Genomic DNA, 20,286 nt, shown 5'->3' with positions numbered 1-20,286 from the left:
GAACAAAGCAGTACATAAAGGGAGAGAGAGAATTTATCTGGGATAACTGCAACTTTAAGGGTAACAAATCTGCATGGAGGAAGAGCCTGAGTCACTCACATAGTGCGTCTCTCAAAATATTTATCTAAGCACACAGGATATATAACTTGAGCATAAGCAAACAAAGTAAGTACATTTAAATTCCTTGTTATAGATAGGTATAACTACTGTTTCTAAATTATTAATTTAAAATCAAGAAATTTATGTCTGTTGACTTGAGTTTCTGTGGACTCGGGGAACTTCTGATTTCAAATAACCCATTTTACCTCTGGTTTTGTACAGTTTCACTGCAAAAGTGAATATTCTAGTCATAAATGTTTGCAGTTATCTTCCTTGAATTTGCTGTCACTTTAATTTTGCATCATTTCCTCTGCTGATACTAAACCAGATGTAAGAGATGTGGTTAATCAAAATATGTTCAGTCTACTTCTGCTGTCAGCCTAGTGCATTTCTAAAGAATGCTCTGAATGCAACTGCAGAGAAGTTAGAGCAACTGGCCCATTATGTGTGAAGAGACATGATGACCCCAGCAAATGATCTGCACGCAGCCAATTACTGAAACCCCCCCCACCCCCCCACCCAACCTAGTGGGCAGGAAGCATGTGTGCTTGCAGCTGAATGCATGTTGTTCCCACTTCAGGCCACGTGAGGGTCCTAAGCCTTTTGAGGTCACTACTTGAAGATTAATCATTCCATCAGGCAGTTGGAACTCAGAATATCTTGAGGGAAGGCACTAGGCAGAATCTAGATGCTGAGTAGCTTATCGCATGTGTAGCAGACAGGAAACTGACTGCTTCTCTCAACCACACATTAGAGGAAGTGACGGCCGGCTTCTGCCTGAATACCCAATCTCACTCAACCAGGCATGTTTTTTAAACCTCTTCCGAAACAGAATTATCAAAGTGGCCATTATGGTGAAGCGGCACCGATCTGCAGTCTCACAGTTCCAAGGACCCAGGCTCGATCTCCACCTCTGGTGCTGTCTATATGGAGTTGGCACTTCTTCCCTTTTGACTGTGTGGTTTAATGCTGGCTGCTCCAGTTTCCTCACATATCAAAAGGAAATGCTCGTAGTACAGCAGAGTTGCATTGTGATTAGTGTAACTCTATTACAGCTCCAGGCATCGCTGTTCTCCCTGTAAACACATGGGTTTCCTTTGGGTGTGCAGGTTTCCTCCCACATTAGCCACTTGGGAATGGACATTGCTCTAAGTAGTCTCCTGTATGAAGTAAGAAGCATCCTATCCACTGTTTCCATAAGCACCAAAGAGATGCAAAGAATGTAGACCAATTCTCTTGTATGGCCATGTGACCTTGACCAGACCTTGTCCCTTCCACAACAGATTGATAACATGGTTAGACTTCTGCCACAGCTTTGAGTCTACCCAACCTTATGTAAGCCAAAAAAAAAAACTTGCTGGAGGAACCTAGAAGGTCAGGTACCATCTGTGGAGGTAAACAGATAGTCAATGTTTTGGATTGAGACTTTGCATCAGGACTGAGAATGTAGAAGGGGGATGAGATAAGGGGTAAAGGAATGAGGCAAGAGCTGGTAAGTGATCACCAGATCAAGGCAAGGAGGGGTAGATGGACAAATTGAGCTTGTGGGTTGGAGGTGGCGATGGAGCATGGAAGATAATAGATGGATAGGGCAAAGTTGCAGATGATGGAATCTGATAAGAAGGGAAGATGATGAGTAAAACTGGGTAAAGGATGGATAATGGGCAGATGGAAATAGTAGGGGCAGCATAGGGGACCCATCTTTGGAATATCCATTGATTCACTAACAATAGTACAATGTAGCTGAAAGATCTTGCTGTACAATGGCATCCCCTGAGTTCCACGGAAACTACAAATGTCCTGTGTTACAGTACGTAGTGTACATAAGTGGAAGAGTTGCTTTTTAGAATTGAACCGATCGTATCATTTGACCTTTGAACCATTATTGCACTAAGTTCTGCTGTTAGCTGGATTACTCACTTTGGTAAAGGATGTACTGTTGATGACTCCACCTCTGTTCGTTTGCTGATGCAAGCAGGAACACGGAGGAAGTCACACAGTAGCAACTGCATTAAACTGCAAAACATCAATAGTGAACGCCCTGCTATAACCGACCTATCAGTTTTGTCACAAGGAAGCCCACCCATTGTTGATCTGTGAATCTCTCTGTTGAAGGTCTTGATATTTCTGCAACTTTTAACAGGAGCATTGGATATCATAGAACATAGAACAGTACAGCATAGTATGGCCCTTCACGATGTTGGCTTATATCTGAGGCCTCCATTGGTCAGAGTTGACCATGGATATTGTGTCCCAGCTGTCTAGAATCACAAGCCTGGGCAGTACGATATGAAGAGCAAGCTGTTGCCCACGTAGCAAGGTCCCCCCCTTCACGCATCTGATGAACCCAAAGGAACGGTAGAGACCAATACAGTTTGGTACCAGAAGCGTCGCCCGAGTTGCCGGTCAGCATTGAACTCAATGTATTACTGCCTTAGAGACTCCAGCTCTGGATTCAGTTTCATATGAGTGGGTATAGCCGTAAAGCACCAGAGGTTTGAGATCAGAGTTTTCCTTCTCCTAGATGAGCTGCCAACCACAGCAATCGAGCCCTATCTGCCCAGTGTTGTGTTGACCTACGTGAACCTACTCTGTCATTCTAACCTTTCCCCCTCAAACAGCCCTTGACCTTCCATTTTTCTACATCCATGTGCCTATCTTGGAGGTCTCTTAAATGTTTTGTATTGTGTCAACCTCTGCCACCAGCCGCAGCAATGTTTCAGGCACCCACCACTCCATCTATGTCTTTTATAACTTTATACACCTCCGATCAAGTCACCTCCCTGCCTCCTTCACTCTGAAGCGAAAAGCCCTAACTTGTTTAACCTTTCCTCATAAGACATATTTTGTAACTCGGGCATTCTGATACTACTCCTCTGCACCCTTTCTAAAGCTTCCATATCTTTCCTATAATGAGGCGTTCAAAACTGAACACAATACTCAAGTATGGTCTAGCCAGAGTTTTTTAGATCTGCAATTCTGCTTCAGCATCAAAACTGGGCAAGCAGTAGCTTCTGGACAGGAAACTCTGCTTATCTGTGTTCAGTAAGTGATCTGTTGATGACCATATTAAACCACATTTGCTTTTTAGCTGGGTTAGAGCACAGTTAAATGAGTTAATATAGGCCCAGTTAATTGGTGAACTATCTACCTGGGATCCCTTATACAGTACCAATGATATTTTTGTCACAAAGAGAAAGAGCTCAATATTCCACCTAGTGTCTAACCTTCAAAGATAAAATGCCTCTTCCTCTGAACGTCCGCCAGTCTCGCAACTCCTCGACTTCTCCACAGTGCCGCAATCCACAAGCAAAGAGCAAAATTGGTCTGAATTACTGTCCCTAATAATCTGCTTAAAAGCCTGCAGTTTCACCCCAAGGAGCTGGATTTTCCCTGACAATGTGGAAAGGAGGAAGGAGGCAAATAAGTAGGAAGATGACAACAAAATGAGATGCTGATAATATGAAAAGCAAAGAAACAGAAAAGAAGGAACAGAGACTGGATTTCTCTCAGTTTAAACCAAAGCATCTTGTCACATGAGTGTCGCGTTTCAGTTTACATACATGATGTGCTGTTTGTAGTTCGAGTGAGAATAGTAAAGTTGCTAAATTTAGCTTCTGTTACTCGGGTACTTGGGGTTCAAAGGTCAGAAAATCACATGGTACTGATAGCTGAGTTCATGCAAAGTGAATGAGAAGTAGCCCATCATAAATCCAGTCGAACAATGGCTGAGGATTGATACATCAGTAGAGAAACAGTCCAAGTGAAAATTAGGAAGTAGTGAACTCATGACTTTAAATGTGAGTCTACAAGCTTTGGCAAATCCAGGACAATAATTAAACGCTGCTGCATAAAGCTGCAGACACTTAAGCTGATAAATGTCTTGCATACTCTGCTTATATGCATGTTACTAATGGTTAGTTTCAAGCACAATGATTCGCATGGTACACAGTCTGAAATGGTATAAGAAATGTATTTTCCGCAGACACTGGTAAGAACATTGTAATACAAGTGAGAAGATTTCTTAGATTAATTGTTCCTATCTAAACCAAAAAGTAATTTGAAAAGTGAGAAGCCTCATGATTGATTAAAAATGTTTAGCTAAGAAAATCTGTCCACTGCAGTGACTAGCGTCACTAATAAAGTGTCACCAAGATGAACCATTTTCAGAAGATTCTGATGATAAAATATTTTATTAGAGCTAACACTCAGCATTTTTGCTTTTCTTCAGCTAAAGAACTACTCCGTCCGCTGAGCACAGTCAGTTATGCATGTTTGACCTTACAAACCACAAGAATAACAGGCAGATGATGTTTGATTTCACAGACTTGTTGATTAAAATGGTGGCTGTATGCAAATTCTGATGAAAACACACAGGCAAATCTTCCAGACTACACTGGATTAGTGTGGCAAACCAGTTACTGCTCAGGAGCCCTTGCCCTCATGCCCTAACCCCATATTCACAGAAAGACTGATGGGTAAGCGTAATTTCCCATATTGTTGCAAGAGCAGAGTCCCGTCTGAGAAAATGAGATCCCTGCTGCTGTTGATGTGAAAGGTTGCAGAAGTTGTTTTTAACAATCCTCCCTAGCTTGCGGCGAGAGCTCTTTGATTACTGCTGTCAGTCATCTTTAATTTGCATAGATTTTATACTGTGGAGTGGTCTGCACGCAGTTGCTACTCGCTGCAAGATACTGGGACACTAGAAGGCACAGTGGCACAGGCCAGTTTTTTGAGAGACGCTGCCCACAGTGCAAGATTGATCTGATGGTCACTCTGCATCGCTTTACAGTTATTCAGTGCCCCCTGTGGATAAGTTTTTCACACTGAATGTTCATTGCTGACCGAGAACTGTTGCTGATCGCCAGCTGCCTTCACACATTGAAAGGAGCAGGGAGAACTCTCTCTGACTCTCATTCTCCCACTCACCCACACAGAGCATATGCAGTTGGATACAATTAGCGCTCCTTGTGCAGGGAATTTCCCACATCCCCCACTACTTGTGCTCCGTTTTGGAAATCTTGTCAAATACCTGAGTGATTTAGTTGCTTCTGCAGCGAGGCACTGCGAATTTATAACTGCTGCATCTGGGCTCTTTAGAAGCCAGCGTAAATCTGACTGACACATACATGTCTCCCAGGGTCATTATAAATCAGATTTTTAACAGAAAACAGTACGGAGGGATTTTCAAAAGCACACTTGTGGGCTTGGCAGCAAGTGTGGGAATTTTGGATAACTAAATAACTATACGAACTTTATGAAGTAAAAGATGTTGGGGGTAGAGAAAACCAGCAACTGTATTTAATTATTTTATTGCGAAATAAATAAATTGTACAATATGCTTGTGCGGTTGTTGGGCGGGGTGGGGGCCATGAAGAAGAATCTTTCTCCCTTTCCAGCTCTGTCAAAGGTTTTGCCTGCTTATTGAAGTATGTTGATGAGGAACTGGCTGACTTTCTGCTCTTAATCTTGTGGTGTTGAGACCAGTCATGCAACTCGACTAGCCAATTTGGCATACTCTTGGATTCAACCTGGAACGATGACTGTGTTAGTTTTTTTTTCCTTTGCTGAAAGTAGCTAGTTTAAACAATAGCTTGTTGATGTGGTGGTCATGTCTCTGCTTCCGCACAACATATAATTCTGGCAAGCATCGACAAAGATGATATTAGATGTAGACCATTTGCCCCATTAATCTCATCCTCCTGTGAAAATCTGTGAGTATCTCATTGCAATACCTCACTTTTTCTATGATTCAGTAATTTTGTCATCACTCTGTGGATGATTACTTTTGAATTAATAAAAAGTTTAACCTTAGTTCTGATTGTGCCTTTTACTAGTTTCCCTCTTTAATCTTAATCTACAATTATAGTTTAATTAAAATCTGTGAAGGAAAGGGTGTTTGAAGATCAACGTGAAGCTCTTCATTTCTGAGCAGCTGTGAGCCTTGCCCCACTTTATGCTTTAGAAACCTGTACTACCTACATCAAGCTGGCAACAGCACTGGACTTTGAGGCAAATGTTCCTGAGTTCGAATCCAGCCGGCTCCTTGCACGCTTTCCATTTGAGTGTTGAGCTTGTGACTCGGCCCATAAGAGTTGCTAGGCACAAGAGTGTCAGTACACGAGCTGACTGACAGGAAATGCTAAAGTGGTGGAAGGGTGGGTTAGTGGGTGGAGCTGTTGATCAGCCTTGCTGTTGGGGAGAGTAACTTTTAGAGTCTGGTGGAACTGATGTGGATGTGATGTGATGTGATGTACGTGAGGTGACTGACAGGAAATGCTAAAGTAGTGGTGGTGGAGGGGTGGGTTAGCGGGTGGAGCTGTTGGGGAGAGTAACTGTTTTAGAGTCTGGTGGAACTGATGTGGATGCTCTGTAGCCTCCTGATGGGAGTGGGGCAGACAGCCCATCAGCAGGGTAGGTGGGATTCTTATGTTGCTGATCGCTTTCCGGCACCCTTCTGTATTCAGGTGGCCTCCGTTTTTCAAACGTTCGCTTTATGACAGCTCGCTGTTATGATAAACCTACATTAGTACCTGTTTTTGCTAACCATAGAGGATTTTCACTTTTACAAAAAAAAGACGCCCGTTTTATATGTGTGTTTACCCCAAGAAAGACTACCATGGCCGTGAAGCCTTGTGCGGGCAGTTATGTGCACATGTGTGTACGTGCCGATTTTTTTTTTTCTCTCTCCAAATCGATTTTGACTCACTGTCACGAGAAAATCTGCAGGTGCTGGAGATTAAAACGACGCACACAAAATGCTGGTGGAACACAGCAGGCCAGGCAGCATCTATAGGGAGAAGCAGTCAACATTTCGGGCAGAAACCCTTCGACAGAACATTCCCGATATTGATAAGTGAAACTACACTGTACATACAATATCTCTACTTTATATTGGCTGCGTATTTATCATATCATTCCTGCTTTTACTATATGTTCGTGTTATTTTAGGTTTTATGTGTTATTTGGTATGATTTGGTAGGTTATTTTTGGGGTCTGGGAACGCTCAAAAAATTTTCCCATATAAATTAATGGTGATTTCTTCTTCGCTTTACGACTTCTCGGCTTACAAACGGTTTCATAGGAACACTCTACCTTTGGATAGCGGGGAAAACCTGTATGATGGTGGGTAGGCTACCTCCAGGGACGCAGTGGACCTTCATGTCCGCAGTGGCGCAGTTTCCGTACCATGCAGTGATTTAGCATCTCTACTGTGCATTTGTAGAATGACGTGAGTATAGATGTGCAGAGACCAGGTGACTTCAGCTTCCTCAAGAAAGAACTTTGAACTCTCCCTAGATTCTAGTGTTCACACTGGAGGGTAATTTACTGTGTCCAATTAACCTACCAACCCACATATTTTTCTATATGAGAGCCTCTGTTTAAAAAAAACCCATGCCACAGATACCACCTTGAGTCAGGAATTAACCTAGATCAAGGACAGATTTGCTAATGGTTTGTCCAAGAGCTTACTCCTGGATCAACACCTCATCTCACAAGGAATTTAACTGCCCAGCAGATTGCAACAGGATAGTTCCAATGTCACGCTGCAGTTACAAGAATGCAAACCTGGGCGCCTTGGTTTGCAGTGTGTAGTTCTTCTGTCTCACTCTAGCGTCCATTTTAATTGGTCCAATCTGGTTGTTCAATAATCCTGTAGCAGCCCAAATTTTGTTAAACTTCAGTAAACTAATTGCAAAAACTTAAAGAAATTGTTATGCATAGTTGAATTGTTCCATGGCAAACACTATGTTGTTCCTTAGTAAATTAAATAACTTTTATTGCAGAAAGCTTCTGAATCTAACAACTGTACTCAGGAAAAAAAGTGTCTTTTGTAGGCCTATCTTGTAGCAATAGAATGGTTGGGAAATTATATTATTAACCTGGGGGATATGACTGGTTTGTAGATGTAACTTAATTAAGAATGTGTGAATTTTAATCCAGATTAAAGGTTCATAGAAAGCAGAAATGTACGTTTGTGATTAACACCTTTGCAGAGGTTTTGTTCATTGAGATTTAACTGAAATGGCTTACAGAAGCTCTAACCTCATGACTTGACTTTTCTAGTCATCAGAAAGGTCTTTATTGCTTATTGTCTCAACAATAATGATTTTGTGGATTGCATCTCAAAATTGCAGTCTGATGTGAATGGTTAACTACTGTATATATGCTGTATATAACTGACACTCCAGCTATTTCGAGTTTGTTTTAAATTGATATTGCTGAGCAGTATTTTAGAGCTGAGGAGTTTCTTTAGAGGGAATATATTTAAAAATAAGTTACTTTTACCACATATCTTTCCATGACAATATAACTCTAATTGTATTCAGAGTGTCTGTTACAGGTTGTTCAATTTAGGCACAGCTCTTAACTTTTTTGCATTCAGCAGTTAAAGAAAGTATCTTATCTTTTTTTTCCCTCAAGAGATATGCTACATTTCCAGAGGACAGTGTAGTAAATAATGGGGTGGCTGAAAAGTGATCCTGTGCCACATCATTTTGTGAATAGAATCCATTTGGGGAAACAGAATCCAAGTAAATCCATAATTTAAATTTCAAACTTTCCAAGCCTGGAATACTGAGTTCAAATATCCATCTGGAATTCTTTAGGTTTTAATTAAAAGCCAGTCCACAAGGTTTCCATTTGCACTGTATCTGCAAATGTTTTGACTGAATTTATGATTTAACTGTTGAGACATCGCTGAATACAAGCAGTAACAATCAGTAGAATGCTTCTTTAAAAAGATGTGCTTTGTTGTGGCATTTCCTTTGTGGAAACGGGGAAGTCAAAATGTGGGTTCTTCCCATTTCTCCCCTTCCTGTACTGAAGTGGTGGATTCTTAATGCAGTACACAAGTGCATAACATTCACGTACCAAAAAACGTAATAGCATTAAACTGAAAGTTATTATCTACAACCAGTATTACTTTTAATAAAACAAGCTTCCCTGCTTGATTGCAAACGAGAATGTTATCTTTTGGTTTCCCTCAGTAACAAGATCAAGCCTACTGGGGTTTGTTGCACTGTTTCTGCAACGCCATCCAAGGTAAATCAATCTAGTCCAAATAGGAATTAAAACTAATGCATTCTTGGTTCATGGGGCTGTGCATTGAACTGGATTGTCGGTTTGACAGTGAAACTTTTGGGGTCTACATAATATGGCAACCCAACCTGTTAAATGCAACAGAAGTTGCATGTGACACATTTTTGCATAGCTTCCAAGTTGTTTCTGTGAATCAGTTTATTCATTAACTAGCAGAAATGCAGTGCTTCTTGGGGCTTTCTTGCAGACTGCCTCAAAATGTCCACCAGCATTGTTGCAGTCCAGAAAGCAGTTAATCCCATGAAGTAATCCTTAAACTTTGGAGTTTAAAAGATCTACACCTCCCAGGCCACGCTCTCTTCACACTGCTGCCATCAGGTGGAAGGTACAAGAGCCCAAGACTTGCACCACCAGGTTCAAGAGCAGTTACTACCCTTCAGTCATCAGGCTATTGAATAAAAAGGGATAACTACACACTTTAGCCCCATCATTGAGATGTTCCCACAACCAGTTGTCTCACTTTAAGGACTCTTTATCTCAATATCTCATTCTCGTTGTTTATTACTATTTATTTATATTTGTATTTGCACAGTTTGTTGTCTTCTGCACTCTTTCATTGATCCTGTTAAAGTTACTATAAATTTGTTGAGTATGCCCACAGGAAAATGAATCTCAGGATTGTATATGTACTTTGACAATAAAGTTTACTCTGAACTTTGAAATTTGAGGATTATTGTCCATAAACTGATCTTACTTTTAACACTTGCTTTTGATAATCAAGGACCAGAAAAACCATCCTAATTATCTTCCATTCTCTGTGAGTTTTACACTGGCATGAAGTCCCTCAAGTACTTGGCTTGACAGATTGTCATTTCAGGTATGATCCCAACTGGTAGTGTTTGGCCAGGGGCTGCTTATTGAGTTGTGATTTTCTCATTTTGTAGGGTTTCAGTATCTCCATTTCTACTTCATTGAAACCAATGGAGGTCTTCTGAGAAGGCACCTGTTTTTCAGATCTGAAACGACTTCCTCTGTGACGATCTACTGTGAGTGTATGTTTTCTGATGGGTCTGATCTCCAACGGATATATGCTTTCTCCTCACTGGATCTGCACTTTGTGATGGGTGATACTGGGAACTACCTAGTGTGTCACCATCCAGGCCATTTCTCTTCTCTCTACTGGTTCAGGAACAGCTAATACACCTGTTACGCCTGCAGACCCCTCCTAGACCCCTCCTTTTTGAGAATTGCAGGATCGCTATTGATTTGGGTCAGGAGACCCAGGAAATGAGAGAGAGACGTTTGGAATGTCTTGACCCCCCCCGGCGATATAAAGCTACGGGAAACGGCCATTGTCTCTTGGAGACAATGTATTAAAATACTGTGCTTCGTGGAAGCCCTCAGGCAAAGTGGGCTGGTTGGTGGAGGGATTGCATCACCCCCAACCTGATTGATATCTGAGACCCTGTGAGTCAGGATAAAAGAGGGTCTGTGGGAACAGCTCCTCAGATGCACCAGAAGAAACGCTAGCGATCCTGTAATAGCAAAAGCCAGTAGGAAGGCCACGTGCATCCGTTTCCATTTGCCCCGGAACCGGTCGTCCTTTACCACGGAAGAACGGTTTTTAGCTAACAACGGGGAAATCAACTCCCAACGACTCTCCAAGGATTGACATCATAAAAGGACTGGGCAAGTTTTAACCCGTCTTTCTCTCAAACCAAAACGCTGCAGCTTGAATGACCTAAAGTGACTTTCATATTTCCATCAGACAATCCATTATCCCCTAGACAACGATAGAGCTATTTCTTATGATTATTATTATACCCGCGCTTTTAGATTTAGTATTGACAATGTATATTATCCGTATGTCTACATTGATATTATTTTGTGTATTTTTATCAATAAATACTGTTAAAAATAGTACCATCAGACTTCAACGGACCTCTCTATCTTTGCTGGTAAGTGACCCAGTTACGGGGTACGTAACACACCTCAATCATCAGGTTCTTGAACCAGAGGGGATAACTTCAATTGCCCCATCAAAAACTGTGCCTACAACCTATGGATTCACTTTCAAGGACTTTTCATCTCATGTTATCTATTTTTTGCATATTTATTTATTTTTATTACTTTTTCCCCTCTTTTGTATATGCAGTTTGTTGTGGGGTATTTTGCACGTTGGCTGTTTGGCTGTCCTGTTGGCTGTGGTCATTCATTGATTCTGATTCTATTGTGTTTCTTGTTTTTACTGTGATTTCCCACAAGAAAATGAATCTCAGAGTTGTATATGATGACATATGTACTTTGATAATAAATTTACTGTGAACTTTGGTTCTTTTTGGCCACATCCATTTATATGCCAACACTTTCTTGCACTTCGAATTCTAGCATTCCTCTGTTAGGAGCAGAATCCTTGTTTCTTAACTCAGAAATCTCTGCAAGAGTTTGCTCATCGTCCCCTATGCTGGGCAGTTGTGGCTGGTGAAATAAAGTTCTAACGGTGATCCTCTAACTTCAGCAATTATTGACCACTTTCACATACACCTTTCTATTTTGCCGATGTTGTCTTGTGATCAAAAATACAGTTCTTGGAGACCGTCACAAAATTGCCTTCTATGAATTATGGCTCATTAACACTTCAGCAAAGCTTTGTCAGACTGTCTTATGAGCTTGTGAACATCTGTTAATGAATATGTCTAAATTTTAGTGCACGGAAAAGAAGCCATTTAAGAATCTACTGCTTGAGGCATCTCAGCTTACATGATTTGATGCGAAAGAGATGTTTTAAAATAATATCAGACAGGGTAGGGATGGTAGGTTTCTTTCCCTGATTGACATTCCTGAACCAAATAAGTTTTTAGAATAACCCAATGGTTCTCCAATTACTGGTAGAGGCTAGAGTTTTTAGAATATTTCTTGCCATTTTCATTGTCTGAAGCATTGCTTATTATCTTGCGTTCAAATCACGTGGTTATGTCTATGTCAGAATAGTGCTGAATCTCTGTGTTACTATCTGAGCAAGTTACAGATTTTGTTTCCGATGTGTGAGCCATTTGGGCAGCTTATCAAAAACGATGTGGAATGAAGTTGGTTAGACTTTCAAAAGCAAATGTTCAAATGAGTCAAGGAGTTACTTGTGTAGAGCCAGTGTTGCCATATTTGGAGAGTTAAGGAGTCAAAACTACAGGAGAAGGCTTGGAAATGTTGCACAAACTATCTCTGTAACCTCTTTGATGTTTTATGAAAAAGTTTAACTGGAACATTCTCATGTTCTATAATCATTTTGCGAATATACAGTTCTACCTATGTGCACTGGTGAAACTTCTTCAGCATAAAAATGACAGTTGATTTTTTGAATTTTGTGTGTAATGGATGTGTCAGGGGTCTATTTCTTTATAGTGTCAGCTGACCCTCCTGTGAGGTCACTATTCTGACCCTTCTACTGTTTTGGCTCCTTTTTATTACTCAAAACAGAGCAACATGGGCATTTCCACCTCTCTGATTTGTTTGATCACTTGGTCTTAAGAAGTCTGTCCAACAGCATAAGCCGTTTGAGAGGCATTCACATTTCACAGACTTGCTCAGATAGTTGACAATAGCAGAAGTATTGTACTCTAGTGAGACCATGGCTGCTGATAAAGTCATCCTTGAAGGAAGTGTGAGTGTGTGTGTGTGTGTGTGTGTGTGTGGTCCCGTACCCACGAAGGGCCGACCGAAGTCTCCAATGACTACTGTCCGGTGGACCTGACCTCACTCATCATGAAGACCTTAGATGCTATCTCACCTCTGACTCCTGGTCAAATCAGCCCTCGATCCCCTGGAGTTTGCCTACCAGGAGCACATTGGAGTTGATGCTGCCATCTCCTTGCTGAACAGAGCCCCCTCCCATTGGATAAGCAGGGCAGCACTGTGAGGATCAGATCTTTGATTTCTCAAGTGCCTTCAATACCATACAGTCATTGCTGGGGGAAATTTCTGTTCAATGCAGGTTGGCACTTCCATTGTATGCTGGATAATGGACTACCTGACTGGCAGACCACAGTTTGTGCAGCTTCAGAGCTGTGTGTCAGACACAGCTATAAGCAGCACTGGGGCTCCAAAAGGGACTGTATTGGCTCCCTTCCTGTTTACGCGGTTTACCTCAGACTCCAGATACAACACTGAGTCATGTCATCTGCAGAAATTCTCTGATGACTCAGCAGTAGCTGGGGGTATAAAGGGAGGATGGGGGATGAAAACAGGGCCGTGGTGGAGGACTCTGTCAAATGGCGCAAGCTGAATCATCTCCAGCTCAACATCGGTAAGGCAAAGGAGATGGTGAAGGACTTCAGGAAGACCAAGTCTGCATTGTTCTCTTTTATTATTGATGGTGAGGACCTGTAAGTACCTGAGGGTGCACCTGGATGACAGACTTGAGTGGAGCACCGACACAGAGGCTGTGTACAAGAAAGCCCAGAGTTGCCTCTACTTCCTGAGGAGACTGAAGTCAGTTGGACTATGCAGGCCTCTCCTTCACATGTTCTACCAGTTTGCTGTCGCCAGTACAATCTTCTATGCCAGTGGTCCCCAACCTCCTGGCCCAGAGGCACGGCTGACATTTACGTGCTGGGCGACTCCTAATGAATTGGCTTGTTCATTTTGGCTTTTTTCTTAAAGATGTGCTGAGTGTGCGCCGGTTACTGCTGCACCCTGCATGCTTCGTGGCCCGGAGGTTGAGGACCAATGTTCTATGCAGTGGTGTGCTGGGGCAATGGCATCAACACAAGTGATGCCAACAGGCTCAATAAACTTATTAGAAAGGATGGCTCTGTTATAGGAGTCAAACTGGACACACTGGAGGCTGTGGTAAAACAAAGGACCCTCCAGAAATTCCGGACAGTGTTTCTCACCCTCTGCATTCCACTTGGCTAAACAAAGGAACACTTGAATTGAATTGACTTTATTATGTACATCCTTCATATACATGAGGAATAAAAATTTTTACGTAACGTCTCTGTCTAAATGTGCAATGTGCAATATGCAATTTACAGTAATTTATAGCATGTACAACAGGACAGTCAATATAATATAGAAATACAGTTTGTCAGCGTGAATTAATCAGTCTGATGGCCTGGTGGAAAAAGCTGCCCTGGATCCTGTTGGTCCTGGCTTTTATGCTGCGGTACCATTTCCCAGATGGTAGCAGCTGGAACAGTTTGTAGTTGGGGTGACTCGTGTCCCCAATGATCCTTCTGGCACTTCTTACACACCTGTCTTTGCAAATGTCCTGAATAGTGGGAAGTTCACATCTACAGATGTGCAGGGCTGTCCACACCATTCTCTGCAGAGTCTTACTTTCAGTAATTGACTAAGACAACTGTATCAAAGAGTGGACCAGTCTCCCAGCGGCCACACATTTTAATTCCATGTCCCATTCCCATTCTGATATGTCTATGCATGGCCTCCTGTACTGTCAAGATGAAGCCACACTCAGGTTGGAGTAACAGCACCTTGTACACCGGCTGGGTAGCCTCCAACCTGATGGCATGAACATTGATTTCTCTAACTTCCGTTAATACCCCCTCCCCTTCTTACCCCATCCCTAATTTATTTATTTATTATATTTTCCCCTCTTTTTACCATCTTTTCTTTCTCTCCTTCTGTCTGTGTCCCTCTCACAATCACTCCTTGCCTGTTCTCCATCTCCCTCTAGTGCTCCCCTCCCCCTTTCTTTCTCCCGAGGCCTCCCGTCCCATGATCCTCTCCCTTCTCCAGCTCTGTATCCCTTTTGCCAATCACCTTTCCAGCTCTTAGCTTCACCCCACCCACCTCCAGTCTTCTCCTATCATTTCGGATCTCCCACTCCCCCTCCCACTTTCAAATCTCTTACTATCTCTTCTTTCAGTTAGTCCTGAGGAAGGGTCATGGCCCAAAACATTGAATGTACTTCTCCCTATAGATGCTGCCTGGCCTGCTGCGTTCCACCAGCATTTTGTGTGTGTTGCTTGAATTTCGCGTCTGCCGATTTCCTCGTGTTTGCACCAGAGAGCGCTGTATGAGGTCATTCTTGCCCTCGGCTGTGAGGCTTAGTAATGAGTCAACCTAGAGCTGGGGCAGTGATGACCCCCTCCTGTTAGACTGTTGTTAAACTCTGTTTACCAGAGCTCAGCTTTAGATCTGTTTACTACACCCTACTTTTGCAGACACCTAATGCAATACTACTATCACTTCTTATCTGGGCGGTGTGGAGGTTCACCCATAACTGTATAATATTATAAATCTTGCACTATCATCTTATCAGTGTCAGCATGGAAATCTTGTAAATCTTGTTCATCTTTCACTTGTTAATCTTGTACATCTTAATTTTAAGGTAACATTTTTAAATTCCTTTTCTAGTATTTGTATATCTGTGTACTTGTAATGATACTGAGACACTGTAATTTCCTTTGGAATCAATAATCTATCTATACACATAATATAATTAAATTAAATAAGTAGTGCAAAAAAGAGAACACAAAAATAGTGAGGCAGTGTACAAGGCTGCATCGTCCTTTAAGAAATCTGATGGCGGTGGGGAAGAATATGGTCCTCTGTTCCCTGATTTGTTTGATCACTTGAGTGTGTATCTTCAGACTCCTATACCCTCTCCATGATGGTAGCAATGAGAAGTGGGCATGTCTTGGGTGATGGAGCCCTTAATGATGGAAGTCCCTTTCTTCAGGCATTGTCTTCTGAAGATGTCCTTGATGCCCATGAAGGAGCTGGCTGAGGTTGCATCTTTTCTGCTGCTTTCTGCAGAGTCATGGTCTAATTTGTCAGATCTATGACACATTCCCCCATTTGCAACAGTGTTGTTAGTCAGAAGCTGCAGAGGGTAGTAAATTTAGTTGGTTCTATTTTGGGTACTAGCCTACAAAGTACCCAGGACATCTTCATGCACAAAGCCAGCATCCATTATTAAGGATCCCCAGCACCCAGGGCATGCCCTTTTCTCACTGTTATCATCAGGGAGGAGATACAGAAGCCTGAATACACTCAGCGATTCAGGAATAGCTTCTTCCCCTCTGCCACCTGATTACTAAATGGACATTGTACCCGTGAACACTACCTTACTTTTTTTTATAGATACTGTTACTGTTTTTGCACAATTTTTTATTTTTATTCAACATGTGTATACTGTAATTTACTTATTTTGATTATTATTTTATTATTTTTCTTCTATATTATGTATTATATATTATGCATGAATCCCAAAAAGTTGGCTTGCAGGTACAATAGGTTATTAAGAAGGCAAACGGATTGTTGGCCTTCATTGGTACAGGGATTGAATTCAAGAGCAGGGAGATCATGCTGCAACTATACAGGGTACTGGTGAGGCTGCACCTGGGTACTGTGTGCAGTTCTGGCCTCCAGGAAGGATATACTGGCTATCGAGGCAGTGCAGAGGAGGTTCACCAGGTTGATTCCAGGGATGAAGGGGTTAACCTATGAGGAGAGATTGAGTCGCCTGGGACTATATTCTCTGGAATTCAGAAGAATGAGAGGGGATCTTATAGAAACATACAAAATTTTGAAAGGGATAGATAAGATAGAAGTAGGAAAGTTGTTTCCATTGGTAGGTGAGACTAGAACTAGGGGACATTGCCTCAAGATTCAGGGGAGAAGATTTAGGATGGAGATGGGGAGAAACAGTTTTTTTCCCCAGAGAGTGGTGAATCTGTTGAATTCTCTGCCCAGGGAAGCAGTTGAGCTTCTTCACTAAATATATTTAAGATACAGTTAGATAGGTTTTTTCATAGTAAGGGAATTAAGGGTTATGGGGAAAAGGCAGGCAGATGGAGTTGAGTTTACTGACAGATCAGCCATGATCTTATTGAATGGTGGGGCAGGCTTGATGGGCCGGATGGCCTACTTCTGCTCCTATTTCTTATGTTCTAAGAACATAACACCTACACCTACACCTGCTGCTGCTAAATTAGCAAATTTCACGATATATGCCAGTGATAAACGTGATTCTGATTCCGAAAGTGAGGATTGCAGTGAATCCGTTGATATGCTGTCAGTAGGATAACTGAGAAGTGGGTAGTGGTTAGTAAAAGGAATGGCCTTGTTGACTTGAGATTGAATAGCTGACCATTTCACAATCTAGCTAATAAAATCACAGTTGAGATAGTTTTGCAAGACTTTGATAAAAGTGTTGACTATATTGGCAAATGGGCCATGTATTAAAAACCTTGCTGAGCTTTGATGCCCGCCATAGCTTCTCAGATCCCTACTGCTCTTGGCCCACAATAATTTAAAATAACCAGCTATATTGGAGACACAGATACCAGAATCCAGAGCAATGTGCAAAAGCTGGAGGAACCCAGTGGATCAGGCAGCATCTTTGGAGGGAAATGGACAGCTGACGTTTTGGGTTCAGACCTCACATCTGGACTTGTGAAGGGTCCAGATGAAGGATCTCAACCAGAGATGTGAAATATCCACTTCCCTCCACAGATCCCTTTGGGCTACCGACTGCTGGTAGGCTACCCCAAAATGGCCCCAATTTCAATGTTGCATCAGTCAAGTGTTCTCTGTCTAGACAGAATGATTTGCGGTGATTCCCAATACTGACCTATAAGGGGTGTTGGATGTATATCCCAGGTGGATAAAGTAATGCCACACTCTTACTTATTTAAACACCACCTCTGCTTTTCCCCTGTCATGGCCACTAAGTTATTCTGCAGCTGAGTGGTAAAATCTGGGGGCAGTTGACGGGAATGTGAAACTGGGATTAATAGTAGTGTAGTTGATTATTGCCAATGATTGATGACAAACACGGACTCTGGGCCATCGGGCCTGCTTCTCAGACTCCTATTGCTTTTAGCCCAAAAATGATCCTGAAAAATCAATTAATTCCTGTGACATGCTCACTTGGGAAGTGTGAGAGTTGTTTCAGTTTTTGTCTGTGGTGTGCTTGTGCTCCTTGTCGTGATCTTCACATGGTTTTTAATGATGTGCTCTGCTTATGGCCACACTTAAGCTTGGCGATGAGATAGAATCAATAAATGTCAATAACTATAAGAAGCAAGATATTTTGTTAACTTGGAATAAAGAGTTAAAAAAAAACAATTGCATTGCTGTTAGAAAAGTTCTTATCCAGATTTGTGAAGGTCAGGTTATTTCATAAGACAAGGAACAGAATTAGGCCATTCAGCCCATCGAGTCTGCTCGCCATTCTATCATGGCTGATTTATTATCCCTCTCAACCCCATTCTCCTGCCTTCTCTGTGTAACTTTTAACACCCTGTCTAATCAAAAACCTGTCAACCTCTGCTTTAAATATACCCAATGACTTTGCCTCCACAGCGTATGGCAATGATTCCCATGGATTCGTCACAAGGTCTTTCTGTATTTCTGGGGAAGAGTTTCCAGATTTGACAGTTTTAAGATTTTATTTTACATGTTCAAATTCACTTAATTGTTAATTACTGGAAAATATTGCACAATCTAAAGGAAGAAGTGGATACAAAGCATGTAACTACTTGTTAACCATGAAAAATACATCATACAGTCATTGTTTCAAAAATAGGACTATGCAGCTCTGATAATCTCTTCAGAGCAATTTTGATGAAGGCCATGGGTTAAATCAACTTCAATGTCTCGCTTCTCTCACCGCACGGGTCTCCTAGTGTTCCATCTGTACTCCAGATCTAGGTTGAAATTGAGGCTTACGGCAAACAGCTGTACAAAGGCAAGAAGGTCTTACCTATCCAGTACAAGATTTTCTGCGTGCGTGCTGGATCCCTGCTGGGGTAAAAACACGCAAAAAAATGTGTTGGATTTATTCTGTTCTGATAAAAATAGAAGCCTTCAAAGAAACATGTGATGGTAAATCGGAAGATAATTATATTTGGCAGCATTTTAGTTTCCCTAATGGCATAAACCACAAGCCAACTAGCACATACTTAGTGAGGTACGGATGGTCTCAATACTCCTGGCCAATGAAAGCAGGTACAGGAACAAGGTTGTTAGTCGTGCCTTTTTATGTACTTGTGAGACTGAGAGCAACTTCTGACTGCCTTTCCTTCCATTTCAGAAAAGGCGACGGCGGATTGACCGAAGTATGATAGGAGAGCCGACCAACTTTGTCCACACCGCCCATGTAGGATCAGGAGATGTCTTCAATAGTGGAATGAACTCAGTGAGTACAAACTTTTCCTTTTATGGAGCAAATTGCACAGTTTTTTTCCTTTACAAGATAAATCAATCCTTTGTGTAAGTTATGTCTTGGGATTTCACTTTTGTCCCTTCTATTTCCTTCTCTTCTAAATGTTTTACTTCAAGCCATGAAATAGAGATTCGCACTGGCCTTTGTTCCCATGAGTCACAGCAGTAAATTGCCTATGGACCTTTCAAAAGCTGGGAATGGCATCCTGACAGGTACCCAAAACTGGCCAGGTCTATGTTTCATCGATCATCACAGGAGCAATAACAAGTCTTTCAGCCTCTCTAAGCTGTTCATCCACTCAGCTCTACCACGGCTGGTGTATACATCAAGTTTTTTTGTTTCAAATGGCATATAAATATTCTAATGGCTCCTTATTGTAATGATTCTGCAAGCATTCTCATTCCTGATAAAACATCTTAAATATTAAATGAAGAAACACCCCGTCAGCATGGCATATGCCAAGTGGAAAGGGCATTGTTTCCTCAACAGCTGGTATTGATCATCTTTGGCCTGAATCAAGTAAGAGTAGTGCCAGCTGCATTTCCAGTGTTACACGAATGAGAAAAAAATTGCAACCCTCTCTTGAGAAAAACTTACATCTAAGCTCCTTTCTCCAATAAACAAAATCTGTCGACATACATCTTGAGTGTCAGAAAATGAAAGCAGGGTGCAAACTTCATTTGTAACTTTACTAGGACTGAATGGCTGTTTTAAAGCCTGTCATATTTGTTTCTGATCATAGCTGATTCTGGGTCGAGCTTCATTCAGCAGCTATTGTCAGCTTGCAGTTGAAAAGCCTGGAATGTGACTCAATAGTCAGAAACACAGCCAGAGCTATGTATGTTATTGGCCAACATCTCTATTGGTAATTGTAAAAGGATGTAACTCAGTGTTGTATATGCCAGTATTCCTTTTATTCCAGTAGCTAGTAATGACCCTGTACAATTTAGCAA

General features: G+C 41.7%; 1 protein-coding gene across 4 annotated transcripts in view; it reads left to right on the top strand.

Annotated features, from left to right (window-relative positions):
• The window catches only part of cdc42se2 (CDC42 small effector 2), a 129,847-nt gene that overhangs the window by 101,897 nt on the left and 7,664 nt on the right, over nt 1–20,286 (top strand). For all 4 annotated transcript variants that reach the window (XM_059969934.1, XM_059969935.1, XM_059969932.1 and 1 more), the window contains one exon: nt 19,202–19,306. In XM_059969934.1, coding sequence (XP_059825917.1) covers nt 19,202–19,306 — 105 coding nt within the window. The remainder of the gene's footprint in view (nt 1–19,201; nt 19,307–20,286) is intronic.

Source organism: Hypanus sabinus, chromosome 5, assembly GCF_030144855.1.
Source record: "Hypanus sabinus isolate sHypSab1 chromosome 5, sHypSab1.hap1, whole genome shotgun sequence".
Classification (NCBI taxonomy): Eukaryota; Metazoa; Chordata; class Chondrichthyes; order Myliobatiformes; family Dasyatidae; genus Hypanus; species Hypanus sabinus.
The sequence above is the reverse complement of the archived record's forward strand: the minus strand, read 5'-3'. Positions and strand labels throughout refer to the sequence as shown.